This window comes from Lampetra planeri, chromosome 8 (assembly GCF_965212315.1).
Source record: "Lampetra planeri chromosome 8, kcLamPlan1.2.h2, whole genome shotgun sequence".
Classification (NCBI taxonomy): Eukaryota; Metazoa; Chordata; class Hyperoartia; order Petromyzontiformes; family Petromyzontidae; genus Lampetra; species Lampetra planeri.
Window position 1 is genome coordinate 12646733 of NC_136114.1, and position 20397 is coordinate 12667129.

Consider the following 20397-nt stretch of genomic DNA (forward strand, 5'->3'; position numbering starts at 1 on the left):
TTGATTCCTTAGCCGTACCCGGCCGGGTACGGGTAGGGAACGGGATGAAGTCATGTTGCAGGCGCGGGTGGGTTGATTCTAGGAACTTGAATTGTGAGAAGAGACAAGACGTTGGGAAATGAGTGACAAACAGTTACTCTCCAGTGACTCACGGTCTACCCGTACCCGTACCCGGCCGCACCAGGGTCGCAAACGGGTACCCGTACCCGGCCGGGTACGGGTAGCCAGGTATCGGGTAGGGTACAGGTATCGGGTACCCGGTTGCGACCTCTGCCTCATGCACACTATAAATACAGGTAGTCCTCTACTTACGACAACCCCATCGTAAGTCAAAAATATCGTAAGTCGAAGATGGCCTAGCCCACCCAGGAGTCTTAAAGAATGGTGATAATTTATCAAAACAGAGAAATTTACAGTACCGTACTGTATAAACTATATACTGTATGTATTTATTAATTACAATACTGTATTACACAGTAAAATGTAAAGTAAAAAAACAAGGTAAATTCTTAGCCTACCTATTTAAACCAAATTTAATAGAAGTTTTTTCAGGAAACAATCCTATCTGCTATAAAAACTTTGAACATGCATTGAACGTATCGTATCGTGGTAACCCTTAAATGAAATCGCAAAAGCTACGTATCATACATGCATTGAACGTATTGTAATGTATCGTATTGTACTGTACTCACCAAGATCGTACCTCGTACGCTGCTGCGTTTGCCTGCCGCGCGAAATTTAAAATATTTTACAATTTTGTCGTATTGCTATCGCCATTATAAGATCTAAACATCGTAAGTCGGGGACTATCTGTACATGTAAATGAACTGTTGCCTCTGCATCTCACTCCAGTGGTTTAACTTGAAAAGCACGCGTTCTATTTAAATTATGCATAAGTTTATGTTAAACTGTACTAAAGGCAATATTGAAAACCAGTGTTTAATTACTGAGCTCTTATTTGGTGAAATAAAATAAACTTGTTTTCTTTGTCGGATGTTTTGGCATTAATATGTCAATTCATGGAAAAGTAGCATTATAAACATTGCAGTGTTATGAAGCATACATAGTAGGGCTTCACTTTGCCTTGCTAGCTAATAAATTTATGCTCATGATAAATGTTGATAATGTTGAACAACACGAAGTAATCCAAACATCCAATCAATTAATGAGTACTGGCCAGATGAAAATAATAACAAGTCCTCAAAAAATGTACAAACCTCCCTCCACCCAGAGCACCCCATTCACTCCTTGGCATCGGCATTTAATCTCTTCATCACTCGATATATTTCTGCGTCACCGGTAGACTGAAGTATACCCGTGACTCGTAGCCACAGACGTATACTGGATGTGGTGTGCCGGTAAACTCAGTAATTTGCTTTTACTGTAGGGAATTTATATTTACGCGTGAAAGTGACGTCTCTGTGGTGTTGGCATTGTCAGGAGTGGAGCATCAGCCGGCTCACGTTTGAGTACGACTCTGAGCCATTCGGGAAGGAGCGCGATGCGGCGATCAAGAAATTGGCATCGGAGGCAGGTGTGGAGGTGCTGGTGCGCATCTCCCACACACTCTACAACCTTGACAGGTAACCTGACACCCTGTGGAACTGGCACCGTTGATCCCATAGAGTGGTGGAAACTTTTAGAGTGATGTGTACAGCAACGCTTATTACTTGTGAACAACAAGGTTACGTGTGGTTGCGTATGTGGCTGCAAATTTTGCATGCGCGTATATATTTTTTTAAGAAAGACAAACGGAGAGAGACAGATTAATAGACCATTCACGCATTTTACCTTGGCTTAAAATCATCTGCCTGTCCATGTATCTGAGATAGGGGGGCGGAGGGGGCGGGGATCATGATAACGCTCGTAAAGATTATGTTATAGAAATGACGGGTTATTATAAAGGTGTGTTGCCTTTAAGGACTCGCCCTAAAGTTGACTGAGCACATTTATCAAACGGTTGCCAACACATGTTGATTCATTCACTCATTGTTAATTACATTGGCCTCCTTGACCATCATTGCGTGATATCATACGTCATGGCTGGTGATGTCACACGCTGCTGATGATGGCGATGAGTAACTTGGCCCTAGCCAGGTCTGACTCAGATTACCTTGCCAGGGGGAACCCTCCGGGCAGGGAGACCAGGTCCAAGAAACCGAGGGAGGCCAGTCACTGATGTCATCATCAGCCATGATGTATCTTATCCATTGTTGGATGAAGTCCAATATAATGTCTCTATGTGTTTGTTGTCTGATCCGTTTGTTTCTTTTTCTGCCTCTCAGTGTAATTCCAAGTGTGCACCTCTCCATGCTTCTTTGATCACTGTGCAATATTTGCATATGTAACTTTTTTTTATTAATTAATGTTAAGCTGAAATTAATAATTATTCTTAGCACAAAAAGTATGTTGAAAAACAGAACTGAACCATGGTTATGCGTGATTTGTCTGCCGTCTTAAAATACAATTAATGGTTTATGATTAATTATATTAAGTGAATTAAATATTGTTAGTGTAATTTAACTATCATTTAATTTCATATTTTTATAATCAGGTGAGAACCCAGAGAGATAACACATTTTACAAGGGAAATGCAGGAGCAAGCGAATATGGTAAAAACATCTGCAAAACTAAAGAAATGGGTGTTACTAAATGTTAATTATGCCAAATAATAAAGTCTTACACATTTAGATGACTATTCTCTTTAAATCGTTGGCTTCCATATATTTTTCGATTTAAAGCTTTCGTGACTGCAGGGATTCATCTTCTTGGTTCTTTCGGTAAAGTCACGTAGAAGGGAAGTAATAAAATAATAAAAACAAAACGTAATAAAATAATATAATTCTCACGACCTTTCGGCCACAACGCAAGCAGCCGTCCTCTCATGTGAGGACGGCTGCATGCGTTGTGGCCGAATTATATTATTTTATTACGTTTTGTTTTTATTATTTTATTACTTCCCTTCTACGTGACTTTACCGAAAGAACCAAGAAGATGACTTCCATATACTGTTTGTTGATACATTATCTTATTAATATAATCATACAAAAGAATGCAAAATAAATTACGTTACCTTAAAATGTAAAGCAGAAATTATAAAAATCTATTGATACATTTAACGTGCTTTTAATTATCATTGAAATTATTAATATATCTCCATATGCATCTATATGCAACGCAAAAAAAAATGTGTTCACAAAGATGGCTGGGGTGCCTACCATTCATCAGTGGTCCCAATTCGGGGCTACAAAGCTCATTAACCTCCCCCCCCCCCCATACCAAGGGGGGCTGCGAGGACCCCGTGCATCCTGCCACTTGACAGTCGCTTCCTGCGGCATGCGTTATCCGCGTGTCAATATCGCCTTTCGACAGTTTCGGCCCAGAAGGATCCGTGGGCAACTGCGCACTGCGACCTGTAGCCCTGGGAATCGTTCACGGCGCTCCCTGCAATCAACGTGCGCTGCCTCATGCCTTCCCTTCCAGACACTGATCAGGGGGTTCGCTCGCTAGATTGCCAGCAGCTCAGACGAGATCAGACCCATTAAGGGTGATACAGTTATGGGCATTTAAAGAAAGCCAAAAATCTATTTGCTTTTCTAAATACTTACCTAGGCTGTGTGTTTCATGCTGTTGGACGTAAGTTTTAAGCTTTTTGAGTGAGAATAAGACTTTAAAATGACTTCAGGGCACACTATGTTGATGTCACTGCGGTCTGATTGCTGTACATTTGAATGCAATGGCATTGTAGTGACATCATGAAATTATGTCTGAAAGTCGACTTTTATTCATGAGCTTAAAATGTATGTCGAGCAGCCTGGGACACAGCCTAGGTGCATAAACTACACAATGATAGCTGTTTGATTTTTGGGATGCATCTCACTTAAATAATATTAATTTGTGTTTGTTTAGATACTGTGTATACAAAATGTCATTATTTCGATGTTTGTACATTGAATTAAAAATAGTTAAATATATTGTCGAGATGAATTTATGCTTTGATTGCTCGGCATGGTGCCAGCTACTTTTTTTAATTGTATGGTTGTAGTTTAAAATGCAAATGGCTGGCTCTTGAGTCACAACGTTACAAATCATGTAATGTGTAAATCTGCTAATTTAAAACTTTACAGAGCTATGCACATTAATAACTTTTAAATCACATGCTTGTGTGCTTACTACAAACAAGGACCGTTGATTGTGTAATATTTGTTATCACCTTGGTAGTTGACCTGCCGAAATGCACAATAATCAAGCTCCTGCTGTATATCATATTTGGTTATCTCTGTGTGTGTGTGTGTGTTGGATAGCCAAGTTTCTGATGTTTGCACGCCTTCTATGAGTGGGATAATGGCCTTCCCACTGTCTACAGAATAATCGAGTTGAACGAAGGGCAGGCACCTCTCACATACAAGCGCTTCCAGGCGCTGGTGAGCCGCATGGAGCCACCCGAGAGGCCCGTGGGAACCATCACGAGCGAGGTGATGGGCCCCTGCCGCACTCCGCTCTGGGAGGACCACGACGAACGCTACGGGGTACCTTCCCTCGAGGAGCTCGGTGAGGAGTGGCGGCGTGGAGGCGGCGTTAAAACACGCGCAGCCGCGCGCGTGCATCCACTGTTGCTCCGCCCCTCACACACGTGGAGACCACTTGGAAAAATTAAATTGACTAGATATAGAAATCGACAGATATATTACGTTTTTGTTCTCTTATGCATAGCATCTACAGTTGTATCTGCCAATACCCAGGTCAACTGGCAGTGTAATTCAACTTGTCTATCGGCAATGTAAATCTGTATATGCTTCATGTATGAGAATAATACTATGGCGAAATGAGGCAATTGTCATGGCCTGCAACAGTGGGCTTTATTAGAGAGAGCCGAAATAGTCAAGTAAATCGAGTGTAGAACTTTGTAAAAAAATTCACAACTTTAATAAACCCCTTTTTTGCACAGGTTTTGACACTGATGGCCTAACGACTGCCGTCTGGCAGGGAGGCGAGTCCGAGGCCCTGACCCGCTTGGACAGACACCTGGAGAGAAAGGTTTGTAGTTCACAAGAAATTGCGTTCACTTTCAGCTGAAACGTTTCTAATAAACATGCCGTCCACCGTCTAAGTTTTTCAGTCAAAGACCAACTTTTTGGGGCTTTTTGTTCTCTCCGATTGAGGTGCTGGGGTGAGTTGTTTTTTTAGCCATGCGCATTCTCTCGTTTGCTCATGTTCTTATGAGCCATTCTCCTGCGAGCATTTATACGCAGTTTTCCACACTTGTTACTTGCTTGTGCAATGCCTGTAAGACATTACGTGCATTTTACTCCTCTAAACCACCTTTAACATTTCATTGACAAATGTTTAATGTTGTGCTGAAGATAACGGTATCCACTGAATGCCTTCACTAAAACGCAGACCACAAGGTGAGCGGCGATAAAATTCACCGACAATACGCTTCAGTTATGTTTTTTTATTTCCCGTGTTGTGTTCGTGAAATGAAAGAAAGAAAAATTTTCATTGATATTTTTTTTACTTTCACTGGTGTGCAACCATCACAACCAGCTACCAACACTTGTGTTGAATTTCCAGTAATTTGTCTGGAGAAAGACAGAGGGAATAGACTGAGCAAACAGTGGCCACTGGGAACCCAGACTGAGCCTCTGCCCTGCGGTTGGTGGGCCACCATAATAAGTAATTTGCACATGCATAGTGCCTGTATGTGTGTGTCTGTGTGTTGTACCCTTATGGGGAGCGGTAGTGCAATGGTTAGCACGCTGCGCTAGGAACCCAATGACCCGAGTTAGATTCCCACTCATGGCCCAACACCAGTGACGATTATCTGAATCGGTCCTGGGCCTCCCCCATATCGACTTGGACTCAAATGAGTATCTGTTGCGATGTGCAAACATCGTCACTGGTAAGACAAAGGCGGCATGGAATGGTGCTGGCCACCCACCCCCTTGTGTGTCGTGCCGGCCTTTATAGGTGCTCGCTAATGGTACTTGCCCCAATAGTCTGTTAAGGCTATATGGAAGATATTTATCTTTTGTACCATTGTGTGTGCATGTTTGAATCTGTGCATGCGTCTATCTGCGTGCATGCGTATTTATGCATGTGTGAACTATGTGGGTGCTCAGCCTATTGCTCGAATGCTACTGGGGAACTATTATTAAATGATTTTGCAGACCAAAGATACCATGCAATTGTAAGAGGAAATTAATATGTTTATGTGCTGGTTGGTGCGTGTTTATTAGAAACGTCATAATAAAGAAGTGGAAACTATTTTGCCGATGTCTGCACGTGGAATACTGTACTGAAGAGAAAAATACTCGAGAAACTAAAAAATATCCCGTAAATTTTTACGTTTACTGTTCTTAAATTACATTTACTTCTAAAAATGTAGGTTAGGAAGCACATTGTCTACTGTAACAAGTGATTTGCATAACTGTGTGAAATGCATAATATAGCCTACTGTACATAAAATGTATTTGTGGACATTCATATATGTATACCCTACAAGGGATATACATTGAGGTTTAAGTCTGGTAGGCTTAGTTTTTCGTTAAAATCAGTATGTGTGATAGAGCCTCGAAACGATCTTTGGCTTAAAGGTAATGGCAAAAAATGCCTATGAACATTATCTTATTACTACCACAAGATACACATTTTGGTCACATTGGTTGACCATTGTTCATTACAGATGCATTCAGTTATGTTGGATCTTAGCATGCCCATTATCTGTACCCACACTGTGTGCTGTTTGCGCGCTGTGACAGGCATGGGTGGCAAACTTTGAGCGCCCAAGGATGAACGCCAATTCGCTGTTGGCGAGCCCCACGGGACTCAGCCCATACCTGCGGTTTGGCTGCCTTTCCTGCCGACTTTTTCACTACAAGCTCACAGAGCTCTACAAGAAGGTAGAGTCAATTATTTGTGCACGTGAACTTGTTACCATACACACACCCACCAATCATTATCTTCGCCATCAGCGATGATCAATACACCACTGGACGAAGGCCTCTCCAAGCCATCACTGTCGCCCACAGTCCTGCAATGCAAAAATCTATCTAGCTACTTGCACGGTACATGTCCTCTCCAATGTGTTCCCTTCTTTGGCTGCCACTTTGTCATTATTCTCGACCACTGGCCATTGTCCCTCAATAGCGATATGTCCTGCCGATGCCAACTTATTTTATTGATAAAAAAATTACGTCTTTATCTCCATCATTTGACCGCCTTTGCCAGTACCAAAATATAAGAATAGGGTTTTTCCCCTTTTTTGTGGTTTGAGACGAGGCTTAAAAGAAAGCTGTCTCTGGTGTGGACCAATCCGTTTCAAGGACAATGGATATATTATCCGTGTGTTTTTTGTTTGCATTCTGACCACAAGTATTGTGGTTAATACAGACATGATTCCTTGTAAAAAGGTTTAAGTTTTGTTGCCAGAAAAAAGGGGAAAACCATATTCTTATAAAATGATGTATTTTAATTTGCGTATGTTGTAAAATTAATGTGTTATCTTCGTGTTTATTTAAAGCCTGCATCTTTCCATTTGTCTTTGTGTACTTTTTAAATTTTGTTTCCATTTCCTATTAAAATTTTCTTAATAAATATGTCATAGCAGGTAATATACACGGAGTAAAATGCACCACTTTTGTACGATATTTCATATTCAAAGCTATATATTTAAGCTTTATACTTTTAATATTTTTTCTTTCGCACTTGTAATAATTTTTGCTCGTGGACTGCTAAAGCAAAGCCTGGCCAGGCTCGGCAGTCTTAGTCCTTTTTGAATCCTCCTCGTGAGACAGAATAATAGTGGTGCCATTTTTGTCACACAGGTGAAGAAGAACAGCTCTCCACCACTTTCGCTGTACGGCCAGCTCCTGTGGAGGGAATTCTTCTACACAGCCGCCACCAACAACCCCAAGTTCGACCGCATGGAAGGGAACCCCATCTGTGTCCAGATCCCCTGGGACCGCAACCCTGAGGCCCTTGCCAAGTGGGCGGAGGGCCGTACAGGCTACCCCTGGATAGATGCCATCATGACACAGTTACGGCAGGAGGGCTGGATCCATCACCTGGCACGGCACGCAGTCGCCTGCTTCCTGACGCGCGGGGACCTCTGGGTATCCTGGGAGGAGGGCATGAAGGTCAGTTGACGACTCATCCGCCAAGCTACCTGCACACATGCACACACAAAGGCATAGCTCCTCCATGTAGCCTACCTCGACTCTAAGGGTAGGTGCTGTTAGTGAGCACCTACGAAGGCCAGTGGCACTGCGCACAATTGAGCGGTGTGGCCAGCATGACACCCCGGCTGCTTTTGTCTCCCCAGTGCTGCTGTTACACACTGCACTAGGTACGTGTTTAAGACTAAGTAGAAATAGGGGAGGCCCAGAATTGGTTCTGATATCACTCGCCACTAATGTTACTCAGGTTGCTCGGTTCATAGTACAGTGCTCAAACCGCTACACCACTCCGGCACTCACGCCCACTATATGTGAGCACACAGCCCTGTACGCCTGCCCATCATTTGTTTCGTAGTCTTTCTTTTTGTATAAACTCCTATTGTATATTCCATAGTAGAGTGGTGGATCTGGCTTTCAATGGTCAACGTACTGCGCTATGAACTCGGCGACCTGCCAGTGTTCATAGAGGCCATGACTAATCTCATAATCCTGAATTCCCCCCCACTCCTGAGCAGCAAGGTGAAGTATTTTCAAACAACTATTGGAGGAGGCCTTCGCCCAGGGATACATTAACACAATGCAATGAATTATAATTATATTGCATGATTTGGCCAAGTGGCACAGTTGTTTTTTGCACAACCGGCCGTTGGAAGGTTGGGAGTTAAAATTCTAATGGTGGGTTGGCTCATTGGTTTGTGCCTTCATGGTCATTGAGTACTACTTGTTGAGAAATCAACAGGGGTTATCTTTATTTTTTGGCAAGGTTAGCGTCTCGATAAGCTGTGACTTCTTGTCTCGTTGTCTGTTAAAAACTCTTAACAGATAAGTGGAAATCCTTTAAATCTAGAATTAAGGGGTTATCCTATGGGTATTTTATGCTCATCTTCCATTTTTATTTCCACCACTGGTACTGCTATGTTAACAGGAGGTGAGCACCATGCCACAGTTATTTGAGTCTCTCACCTTTTCTCACCGATTGTAATGTGGAGGCAAGGTGGAATAGTATATATTTACCGAACAATGTTGACCCTGAGATATAGTTTAGAGGAGGCTCCCTGGGCAAGGAAAAATAACACCCATTAGCTATTGCTTCAGTAGATTTAATAGATAACAAAATAGTATGGTTAGACTAGAGTTTCATTAGATTTTCAGCCAAACTTAAGATCGGAGGGTGGTCTGGTGATGTGGTGTCCAGTACCCTCTTAAAGTAAAAAAAAAGTTTGATTTTACACTCAAACAATATTGGGTGGCTTTCAACTTGTGATTGCAGCCCTGAGCCAGTGCTCTATTCGTATCGTGGCGATGAGTACAATAAGAATAGCCACTGTTGACTTCCAAAAAAGAGGTACTCATTGACCCCAGAGAGATAAAGGGCTGAGTCAACCTCAAACTCAGATTTGACCTTCGCAGCCTTTTGATTGTGAGCTTACCATTGCACCACCCCTCCTGGATCTGTTTTTTTTTTAATGCTGTGCCTCACCACATTAGAGACCTATATACATTTTAGTCAATGCTCGTTTTGATTTTTGCACCACCATACCCTCAGGACTTACACTATATTAGGACTGATCGGAACAAAGTTGTGATACACAATTAAAACTGGGAAGAGTATGAGATATGATGTGGGAGAATGGTGTAAGCGATTTGGAAGATGCTGCTTTTATTTCAACTAAAAATGTGTTTCAAGGAACAAGTAGTGTGCAGCATCTACGTGTTTCTATGCTTTCTGGAAGACAGAAGCATTTTTTTTTACATGTGACCTACATCATCACGTCACTGCAATGTATTGTTGCTTTGAAGATATATATTTAGAAAAATCAACTGTTTTAAATCTACATCATGATTTTCAAATTTTTAAATCTTTGGCAAAATGTCCTGCAAATGTAATGGGGTCACAGAGATTTCTTCAAATGCAGACAGGAAATTTGCAAGAGGAATGAAAAAGCTTTCCTCGATTAAACTGCAATGGAAGCCGTAATTTTTGGCAAACCTTGAACATGTTGACAAAAAGTATTTCCATCAATGCACCGTCATTTCATATTTGAAAAACACATTTTCATTGTCACAAAAGAGAGCAGTTGAGATGACAAAATGTGCCTTTTGTGAGCGCTGTCCCGTTGGGAGTTGCGCACCTCCACGTGGCACTCTGTAACGTGTGCCACTTCTTTTGCAGGTATTTGAGGAACTGCTGCTGGATGCCGACTGGAGCGTGAATGCAGGCAGTTGGATGTGGCTGTCCTGCTCCTCCTTCTTTCAGCAGTTCTTCCACTGCTACTGCCCAGTGGGATTTGGACGACGCACCGATCCAAACGGGGACTACATACGGTAATGGCCATAGTACACTGGGGCACGCGATGTCGGCATTCGTCACGAGCGATGGTTTCACATTGTTAAAAAAATTGTCAGTTGCTCAAATATGGACAAATTCTATCAAAGATACAGAGCACATGCATGTATGTATGTTGAACTTATTTGACTACCCAAGGTTGTGTAATCTATCTGCCAATAAATGTGAATTCCACCTTTCAACAAACTCGGTTTTCACTGACTGGACAGACTTGTGTCATTCTATGCCATTGTCATAGGTAGTTGTGAGAGTTGTTCATCATCGCATTGCCACGACTATGGTTGCCATGATGACTACACAGAGGCATGCCACCTAATACCACAACTCGTATTCATGCCCCAGTGCATCACTCCACTTGAATATGAAGTTGTAGGACCAATGCTGTTGTCACATGCCCTTTGTTCTCTTGTTAATTAACCCACCTGGCCAGAAAATGTCGGTGATGTTCTCAATAAAATTAAATGAAGCCATGACACCATCACTCATTCTGTAACACAGCTAAATCAGTTTTGCACCACGCTGCTTCCTGTCATCATTCATTGTCACCATCACTGTTGTCATCGACCATTAGGCTCATGGAAGTCTTTTAACAAGTAGGTCGAGCGATGGATATAAATACAATAATTATAATAGTTAAAGGTAATTGCTTTCCTTAATCATAAATCAAATGCTGGAGTAATTAACTTGTATTGCACTGAGCAGTTTATTTATTGCCTTTAATAAGCTGGATGACAGTGGGTCATGGTAATTAAGTTTTTGAATAATTAATCAATGGTGCTCACTTATTAAATATAAGCTGGATCTGAATGCCTCTTTGCTAATCTGTAGGCCAAACAAAATGCAAGACAGTCTTTAGCATGTGTACAATAGCAACAACATTACTCTATCACCTGTTGTGAACATTACAATTTCCATAGCAAAGATGACGAGGAAGTCTCTGAAGTAATTTGTGTTTTCGTATATCACAGCCGCTACATTCCGCTGCTGCGAGCCTTCCCGGCCAAGTATATCTACGACCCGTGGAACGCTCCGGAGAGCGTACAGAAGACGGCACGCTGCATAATAGGCGTGGACTACCCCAAGCCCATGGCCAACCACGCCGAGGCCAGTCGCCTCAACATCGAGCGCATGAAGCAGATCTACCAGCACCTGTCACGCTACCGCGGCCTCTGTGAGCCGCGCACAAACCTTGCACGCACGAAAAGCACAACACCGTCGTGGCGTTGGGGTCAGATTACATGAGCAGTGGAAGTGATGATGATGATATCCATATTGATACACTTGAATAACGAGTCGTCCTTTGTAGCTGATGGCCGTTCATCACCAACCAACTCCTTGGTGGTCCTGTTGAAAAGTCCTAAAAGTCCGATCCTTCGCACATATTTCTTTACAAACCGTCGTTTCACAATTACACAACGTTTAACTTTGCAACTACAATATGTCAGGTGTGGACACACGCCTGAAATCCAGCGCATTTCCTCCACGAACACAGAAACGGCCACTTTAGACAAACTCTTTTGATTGTGGCAGCATTTTGGATAATGTACCATAATAGCGGAGAAAAAATACAATCGGGATCTTTTCCCCAAAAAATACACTGGGGAAGAGCGTACACATCACACACAGACCCAACGGACTTGCAAAGGCTGTGGTGTTTAGTATTTAAACCCACAGCTTGGTAGACTAACTCTGGTATTGTAGCTATTGTAATATGGCATTGTCTGTGTTTGTGTAGTAAAAGCTTTGTTTGAATGCTAGACACTCCTGAATGTTTATTAAATGTTATACGTTCAGCAATAGGTGTACTGTGAAGTGCCAGGGTGTGTAGTTCCTCTGCAGATTGGGGGATGATGTGACGCAGTTATGGCGAGATTGTGACGTTATTGTGTGCCGCGTGGGTTTCGTGAAATTGTTTTGGATTGGAGTGGGAAGATGCTGGGTCTCGCAGCATTTGCAGGTGCATCTGCATGCGTGATCCACACTCCCTCTCCCGGTGTAGTTTTTTTTGGAAAATTGTTCCTAATAAATGTTTTTTTCTGCAATTTATGCTATCGTGTCCAATGTACTGCCTTGATCGAAGTAGCTGGTGCAATGTGGTGGTGTTACGTGTGTTAGTGTAATCAAAGTTCAGGGGCGACTAACACCCCAACAAATGTTTGGAGGCCAAGGTTGGTAGATCATTGATTAGTGATTTTCACGGTGGTCTGCAAATGGCAGTTTATCAAATGGGTTCAGAAACTCATTTGTGCTGCTCTTTTGAGTGTTATCCTCCCCTCGTGTTGCATGGGTTTTCCCCTGGTGCTCCGGTTTCCGCTCGCATGCAAAAGTCATAACAAATTCATTTTCCAAACGTGATGTTGCCAGACCCTTCTGCAAAAGGTTTTTGAGACTCTGTAAGGTTTAACTAGTTCAATGATAATGCAAGTGTAGTAATGCATGATGTTTACTACAATTTGCACATAGGTATACTTTTAACCGAGGCTGCTGGTGCGAATGAATACATTGCTGTTTTTAAGGTCTGCTGGCGTCTGTGCCCTCCAACGGCAATGGTGGGATGTCCGGCTATGGCCAGGGTGATGGCCACCCCAGACCCAGCAGCGCTGCAGGTACGTGCGAGCCGTCTGTCATACTATCGTTACTTTTGAACATGGGTGGAAAAAACCCGATTTTTCCAGAGGCAGGCATCGGGTTTTTTCTTTAATACTATTAAACCCGATTTCGGGGAATTAAAAGCTGGTTTAATGAATACGAAACTCTGATCCGAGGCTTAGGCTGCTTCCTCGTCGGTGCTGCTATCGTACTCGGGGGGGCCGTCGGGCACGGGGTAGTCGTAGAATGCGGCGGGCAGGTTTGTCTTGATGAACACGAGCTTCTCCACAATCGTGGGCGCCAGTGAGTTCCTTCGCTTGGAATGGATGAAGCCCATCGTTGAGAAGTTGGCGAAGTGCGGTTCTGCAATTAGAACAAATTAAACCGGATTTCTCCCAATCTCAAAGTCTCCGCACACGACGACCCGACGGCATGTCGGCTGTTCTGGTTCAACCATATAGTGATTCCTTTCAAGTGGTTAGGTAGTTAGGAATGGGTGGCACCTTACGTAGATAACCCGTAATGTACATAGTTGCCCGGAATGTACATGGTTAACCTTGGAATGTTGAGCAGTGTTGTTAGTGAATAAACGTGTTACCTCCAAGTCTCGGTGTGCGCCTGATTAGAACCCACGACACTTAAACAGATGGCTCACAACTACATTTCTCTTGTTTGAACTGAATTATGGAATCGAATCATGAGTACGTTTGCGATTCGTACTCGTATTTATAATACGAGGTTTATCACAAAAGCACTTTTTTTTGCATACCTGTAAACCCCTTATCAGTGCCTTATAAATATCAATGTTCATCCTACAAAGTCCCATCACAAGGGAGAAACACAAACAAATAGTCAACATTTATTTTTTACCCGTATTCAACGGCTATACGCCGTATGGACAAGAATACGGGTAAAACATATGGGTTGACAGGTATGTTTTGCATTAAAGGGCTATGTTGTTACTGCGTGTGATCCACATTGAATACAATGATTAATTTTGTGTCGGGTAGATTCAATTGAGTATTAAGACCACATAGGGGGTTAATTTATTTCAAAATTGACCACTGGCATTTGTTTACACGTTTATATAGTCTGCTTTGATATAATTGAGTACACATAAGATCGACATTAAACATCTGGCGCTCATTTTCATCACCACTTAGCTGCTCGTATTGTGTTGTGGGCCACAGGATTTGGCACATCGGATGGGAGTGCAGGTGGGAACGGTGGAGATGATGGAGCCACTTGCTCCTACCAAAAGGACCAACAGCCGTGCGCAAGTGGCTCACTGCGACAGCAACGTGAGTGATACCGATTATTTCCACGCTCCTCTCTTCCTTGACATTAATGGACAGATTTTGATTTAAAGCTTTCGTGACTGCAGGGATTCATATTCTTGGTTCTTTCGGTAAAGTCACTGGATTTCACACCTGATTGCTTGTGTTGCAGTCAAAACGTCGTGATAATTTTCATTGTTTTATATTTGTATTATTTTATGATTTCGCTTCTACGTGACTTTACCGAAAGAACCAAGAATATTAATGGACAGGTTTGTCCAGCTGATGGATCAGTTCATAACAAAATTTGGCATGGCGTTCACATATTTCCTACTTGGCATTCAACAATTCACCCTCTCCTCCCCACCATCTGGAGTTATGATTGATGAAAAAAAATGAAGAGCTTTTTTCTCTTGAGTACTTTATATTTTATACTTCTTGTACAATACTGTCAATTTCATGTGTATGATCCGTCTTGTCTGTACTGCCTCTTGTTTTGTTTCAGTCTTTCTAACCGTTAGCCTAGAGCAAGGTTTGGTACGAATTTTGTAACGCGCGCGCGTAGGAGGAATCGCATAACATCCCGTAACCCGCATGCGATCATACGTTTCGTCCTTCGCGTGCAGCGAGAGAAATGGCGGCGCCAGCTGTTGTAGGCAGCCCGGGTGCGATGGACCCCCTGGGGGTGCTGAAACGGGACCGTCTGTGCCGCATGGAGCCCGGCGAAGACCCTCCCCGCAAGAAAATCTCAAAGCACCGTTCGAGCGAGAGCATGGCGGTACGTAAGCACAACTCCCACCCATTGTTCATTTAGTCAGCATTATTTATTTTCGTCTTAGTCTCGTCAACAACCCGTGTTGTTTTAGTCAAGTCCTAGTTTTGGTGGGTTTTGTTCAAGTAATTCTCTTAGTTCTGTGCAGTCAAAAATGTAGTCCACTCTTAGTTCTTCAGTGTTGTTAGAGGTGTACAATATCCTCACCATGTTATTAGGTAAACAATAAAACAGTTTGAAAAATGTTTCCGTCACTAAATTTGTAGCAAAATTGTAATACTGCTCCCACCGCCACCCATTTTAGTTTGTTGTCCGTTCCCCCCACACCGTTGGCTACGTATCGTGGTGCGAATGAAGTTCAATATACATTCACCCTACTACCTTCCAACAAATGAGAGCCCCTGATCTTTTGACACCTTCTGCCTACTTTGACTACATCACCTGAAATGCACCTCAAGCTAAGCAGGTGTCACAAAAACCCTCCCTTGCCTGTACAGCGTGGGGAGGCCCTAATCCAGCAGTGGATTGACAAATTAGCAGTAGATTTACATTACTTCCGCATTAACAAACATAGACCTTTTTACCATGTGGCAGTCTCAGTGTTGCTGCTAAATTGATATCCAGGCTGAAAAGTTGCAGATATGGAGGACAAAAAAATCACTCGTGTACTGCATTATCTACGCTTTGGACAGTTTGAAAACGTTTAGGTGATTTGTGCTTTTTAAATTCCGTATATTTTTTGCATTCTGATAATCTTAAGCATAATCATTAAATGGTTGTATTTTGTGTATGATAATCTGTTAACATACAGTGATTAAATGAGGATATTTAAAAAATCGGCTACATATATGCTTAGCCCTTGTTGTTAATGTATGAAAAGTCCTTTATGCCAATGTTTATCTTGTTTTAGGGTAACTGAACATCAACTGTTTGAAGCTTATAGAAATGTAACAGAAAGCTTATCGTGGGATGCAAAAGAATTCCACAGAAGATAAACCCTCCAATCATCAGTTAACATCGAAGCTCAAGTGAACATCAGTTGAAGTGTATAAAAGCACATCTGGATTTCTTACGACACTACAACAGTGTCACTTTACAGTGGAAGCTTGCAGGTCAAAGCGACTCGTCACGTTTCAACGTGTCTAAGGAGGTGTTGAAATTTTGTGACCCGTAAACACGATGTTAAATGGTCAGCACAAAAAAAACAACTACCATCCGTGCAAGTTGGTGTTTGTGAACCTATAAGCACACCGAAAAATAGAAAAAAAAGAAAAACAATCTGGAGATACAGAATCCACGAGGCAAAGTTCAGAAACTGTTTATGTCTTGGAACTGGGACTACAATCACTGGAAACTTTGGACAACTTTCAAAAAGCCTTCAGCATCGTGTACCTGCTAACAGTATTCTTTTTGTAAAACTCTGAAAATATGAACCCTGTATATAACCTTTTCAGTCGAACACCTTACAGAGCATATGACATGTAACTCGTGAGTTTTTTTGCACAACCCCCAGGTATCTGCGCTGTTAAGTGGTTGCTTTTGCATAGCCATAACAATGTGTTTCGTCTTGCCCAGCTTGGCAACTATCCAATACTTCACTGTGGCCCCTGCATGCTGTAAGTCAGGCAAGGGCCTCCTGATGATATCTCCCCATATTGACGCGAGTGAACGTTATCTTCATGTATAGTGTCAACAACAACAAAAGAAAGACTGAAAGAAAGTAATGAACTCAACAGCAGCATCTCTACTGTTATACATTTTTTAAACTGTGGCTTACGGGCAGAATTAATATTTTAACACAATTGAGTTTCAGTCATCCACTTTGTCAGCATGGAAGGTTGGTGCTGGGAGGTAGAAACATAGTGACCGCTATTTGTTAAAGTGTGTACCATTCAAAATCCCTGTCATGAATGTCGGTGAAGATTTGGGATTTTTGTTATCTATTTGATGCTACAATGCTGCAGTCACTTTGAAAAATATTTTTTCTAAATATTAATATTTTATATTTTCTTTAACATTTTGATGTGTTGCCTTTAAAATGCGTAGTGAAATATCATTCCTGTAAGAGCTGCATATGCGAAGTGCTTTTTTTTGTCAAGTATCCACCGGTAGAACACGTGATCTAATTATCAATAAAATATCAAATCCGTCAAGAATTTTCTCTTGTGTGTAATTGGCAAATTATCACCCACCTTCCCCCATCATCAGCACATTCAGTCCCTAGGACATGCATGCTTATTGACTTCTCTGCTAGGAATTGAAATGTTACTTGTGCGATTACATTCGTTTGTACCATCGCCGTCTTAGGAACCATTGGAAAAGGGACATAATAGCCCCAGATAATTTATTGGAAACTTATTTTTGTCTCGCGTCGAAAGGGAGAGGTTCTTGCGAGTGTTTTTTTTCCCAGTCGCGTCACTGTTAATACTGCCTTGTCAACTTTGTTAGGACATCTGAGAAGTGTGGACGATGAATGTGAGGAACCGTAAAACAGCGTTTGCACCCTCGTTGTACAAGACTCGTATTTGTGTGCGCTTATAAAAGAATACAGTACAATACTCGTCGTTACCACATTGATAAGAGCAGTGTTGTATATTCAGGGATTGAGCAATATTATTGTTTCCGTGTTATTTATATTTATTATTATAATAACGACATTGATATATCAGAATGGGAAATGTATTGCTCCTTAAGTGTTTATACGCGAGTCATAATGCATATGTGGGAAAACAAAAATGTCTTCACAACAATAATCTTTCCATGATATATTGACATTTTGACTTAACTTTCGTGACTGCAGGAATTCATATTCTTGGTTCTTTCGGTAAAGTCACATAGGTAGAAAAATAAAAAATATTAGAAGCAAAAAACCCTCGACGTTTCGATCGCAACACAAGCGGTCTTAATAAGGCGGAAGGAAGAGATGAAGATCGCTTGTGTTGCGATCGAAACGTCGTGGGTTTTTTGCTTATATTATTTTTTATTTTATTTACATTTTCTATCTACGTGACTTTACCGAAAGAACCAAGAATATATATTGACAGTCGCGTGCAACAGGCATCCTACGACACTACACAAGTTACGTAAAAATACTTAGCCAATTCTTGTTGCTATTTTTTTTTTATAATAATTACCAAGTCTTTGCCACATCTAGAAAAATGCCTATTTAACTTTTCCTTAAATCAACATACTTTAAATAGACTTTCATATATACTATTTTTCGTTTAATGGCAGTGTTTTCAGCAGTAGTCGACACATTTCGTTCAAGAGTTGAGAAAAGTTCAGAGGGCTGCTTCAGGAAACCACGCGCTTGGCATAATTACGCAGCCCTAGTTCTGCACTGTGCTGCTTTTCTTCATGAACTGTGAGGTCATGTTAAACAGTTAATATGGATTTGTAATTTATTTGTGCAGTTTATCCAAATTTGTACACTCATTTACAGAAGGGCTAAAATGTGTGTCCAAATTATAAAAGTTTGCAGAATATCTGCAAATAATAATGCTGCATATTCTGGACAATTTATAATGACAATTTTCCGCGGAGGTTTATATTACACCAATACATCTGTGATAACGTTAACGTTTGATACCAAATTTGGTGACTTCCCGGTATAAACGCTGAATCTGCATTCATGAAACGCAGCGTTTAGTGCGGAGCTAAAGGGTGGAATGTAATTTTGTCTGCAGATTTAATGCATATTAGGAAATTACCTACAGCGTTTTCATGAAAAAAACCTGATTCTCGAACTCCAAATGGTTCCCAAATGACGAGAGCAATTGATGACTTATTTTTGGAAAGAGCTGCAGGTCGGCAATATTACCACGGTGGGGGGGGGGGGGCTCTTCAGCCTTTCACGGTTTTCTGCTTGGCTGTCCATTTGCCATTTCCCTCCGCGGTTGTCTCTTGCCCACAGTGCGATTCCTGCAATGTTCACGTGCTTTTTTGTGTGGGCTCTTGTGTATCTCACACACGGCAGGCCTTGGTCAAGTGTACAAGGAATAATGATGATGACTGCTATACCCCAGCAGACCTGAAGGGTTTATTGAAAATACTATTCCAGTGGATCCCAACATCCATTGAGGTTTTTTTTTACTATACCAAGAATTATCATTCCCAGACTGAGGAATGGATGCTTACATTAGGGTGGTGAAATATATTGAGAATACGTTGTAACATGTACCGACAATGTATTATTTTCTATGAACCCAATTCGCACTTATTCTGTTGTATGATGAACATGCTATGTTGGCACTTTTAAGTAAGCCATATAGTTTGGTTGTTGACACTTAAACAAGTTTGTGTCTTGTTCACGTTTGTGTGTTTTGCTTTGGGTAAAAAAACAACTGAATTGCAGGTTGTACTGAACTGTAAAGGTGAGATTCCTCCTAAGTATACATTTTATTTTTGTCCGTGTACATCGGTTACAGAATGGATAATGTATACATTTGCTCACACTGCATTCGAATTACAATCTGCTGTATCTGGCGTGACAACAACATGACACGAAGTGGACAGACCTTGGGGATTTGCATTGGCAGTTAATGGCTGCAGCATGTGCACTACGACATGCTGGTCGTTTCTTGTGATGTAAGCACTTTACTTGGGCTTTGTACTTAAAACGCTGTACTGGGGGTAGCGGGGGGTCAGGAACGAGTGTTCGACTGCTCCATCAGTCCCCCTGTATTGTTGAATCGGGCGAAAACTGGGGGACTTATAACACATTTTCTACCATTTTCCATACTCTTGATTCAAATAAAAAAAAAACGCTACGTAATGCATAGCTTACATTTTTTCTGGATAAAATAGTTGTATAGTTGTACAGATTTTGTGAAAAACTTTCGAGAAACCAAGGAATGTAAACCTAGTTTTCTATATCGCATACATATTGTAGTACAAAGTTTGTTTAATTTTGCTATTACATATTTTTAATTAACACTTGTTTAAACGTAATTATATTAGAGCTGACAGAGCACGATCCAAGTGATGACCTTGTGTAAATGCGGGATGTATCGTTCCCGGCCACTGGAGCTTTTTATTCGTATGCGTTTGACACCATACGTGATGTGTAACCCTGTAATTAGCCTCTCTGTACATATCCTCAACAGGGGTCTCTGCTCGTGGCTTGGATATTCGTTCAACGTTGTTCGGTAAATAAACATTGCAGTCATGGTTATTTTCTACCACTTTGTCAGTTATTGATGTGAAACTTTTTTTTTTACGTTAATACACTTGGCA

At 41.6% G+C, this 20397-nt stretch overlaps 1 protein-coding gene across 1 annotated transcript in view; it reads left to right on the forward strand.

Moving 5' to 3' along the window:
* The window catches only part of LOC144720358 (cryptochrome-1-like), a 31675-nt gene extending 11340 nt beyond the window's left edge, over positions 1 to 20335 (forward strand). The window contains exons 3-13 of the mRNA XM_078597069.1: positions 1441 to 1583; positions 4367 to 4551; positions 4949 to 5037; positions 6762 to 6902; positions 7827 to 8138; positions 10351 to 10502; positions 11493 to 11695; positions 13041 to 13130; positions 14304 to 14414; positions 15017 to 15168; positions 16073 to 20335. Coding sequence (XP_078453195.1) covers positions 1441 to 1583; positions 4367 to 4551; positions 4949 to 5037; positions 6762 to 6902; positions 7827 to 8138; positions 10351 to 10502; positions 11493 to 11695; positions 13041 to 13130; positions 14304 to 14414; positions 15017 to 15168; positions 16073 to 16081 — 1587 coding nt within the window. The 3' untranslated portion in view covers positions 16082 to 20335. The remainder of the gene's footprint in view (positions 1 to 1440; positions 1584 to 4366; positions 4552 to 4948; positions 5038 to 6761; positions 6903 to 7826; positions 8139 to 10350; positions 10503 to 11492; positions 11696 to 13040; positions 13131 to 14303; positions 14415 to 15016; positions 15169 to 16072) is intronic.
* Positions 20336 to 20397: the final 62 nt, after the last annotated feature.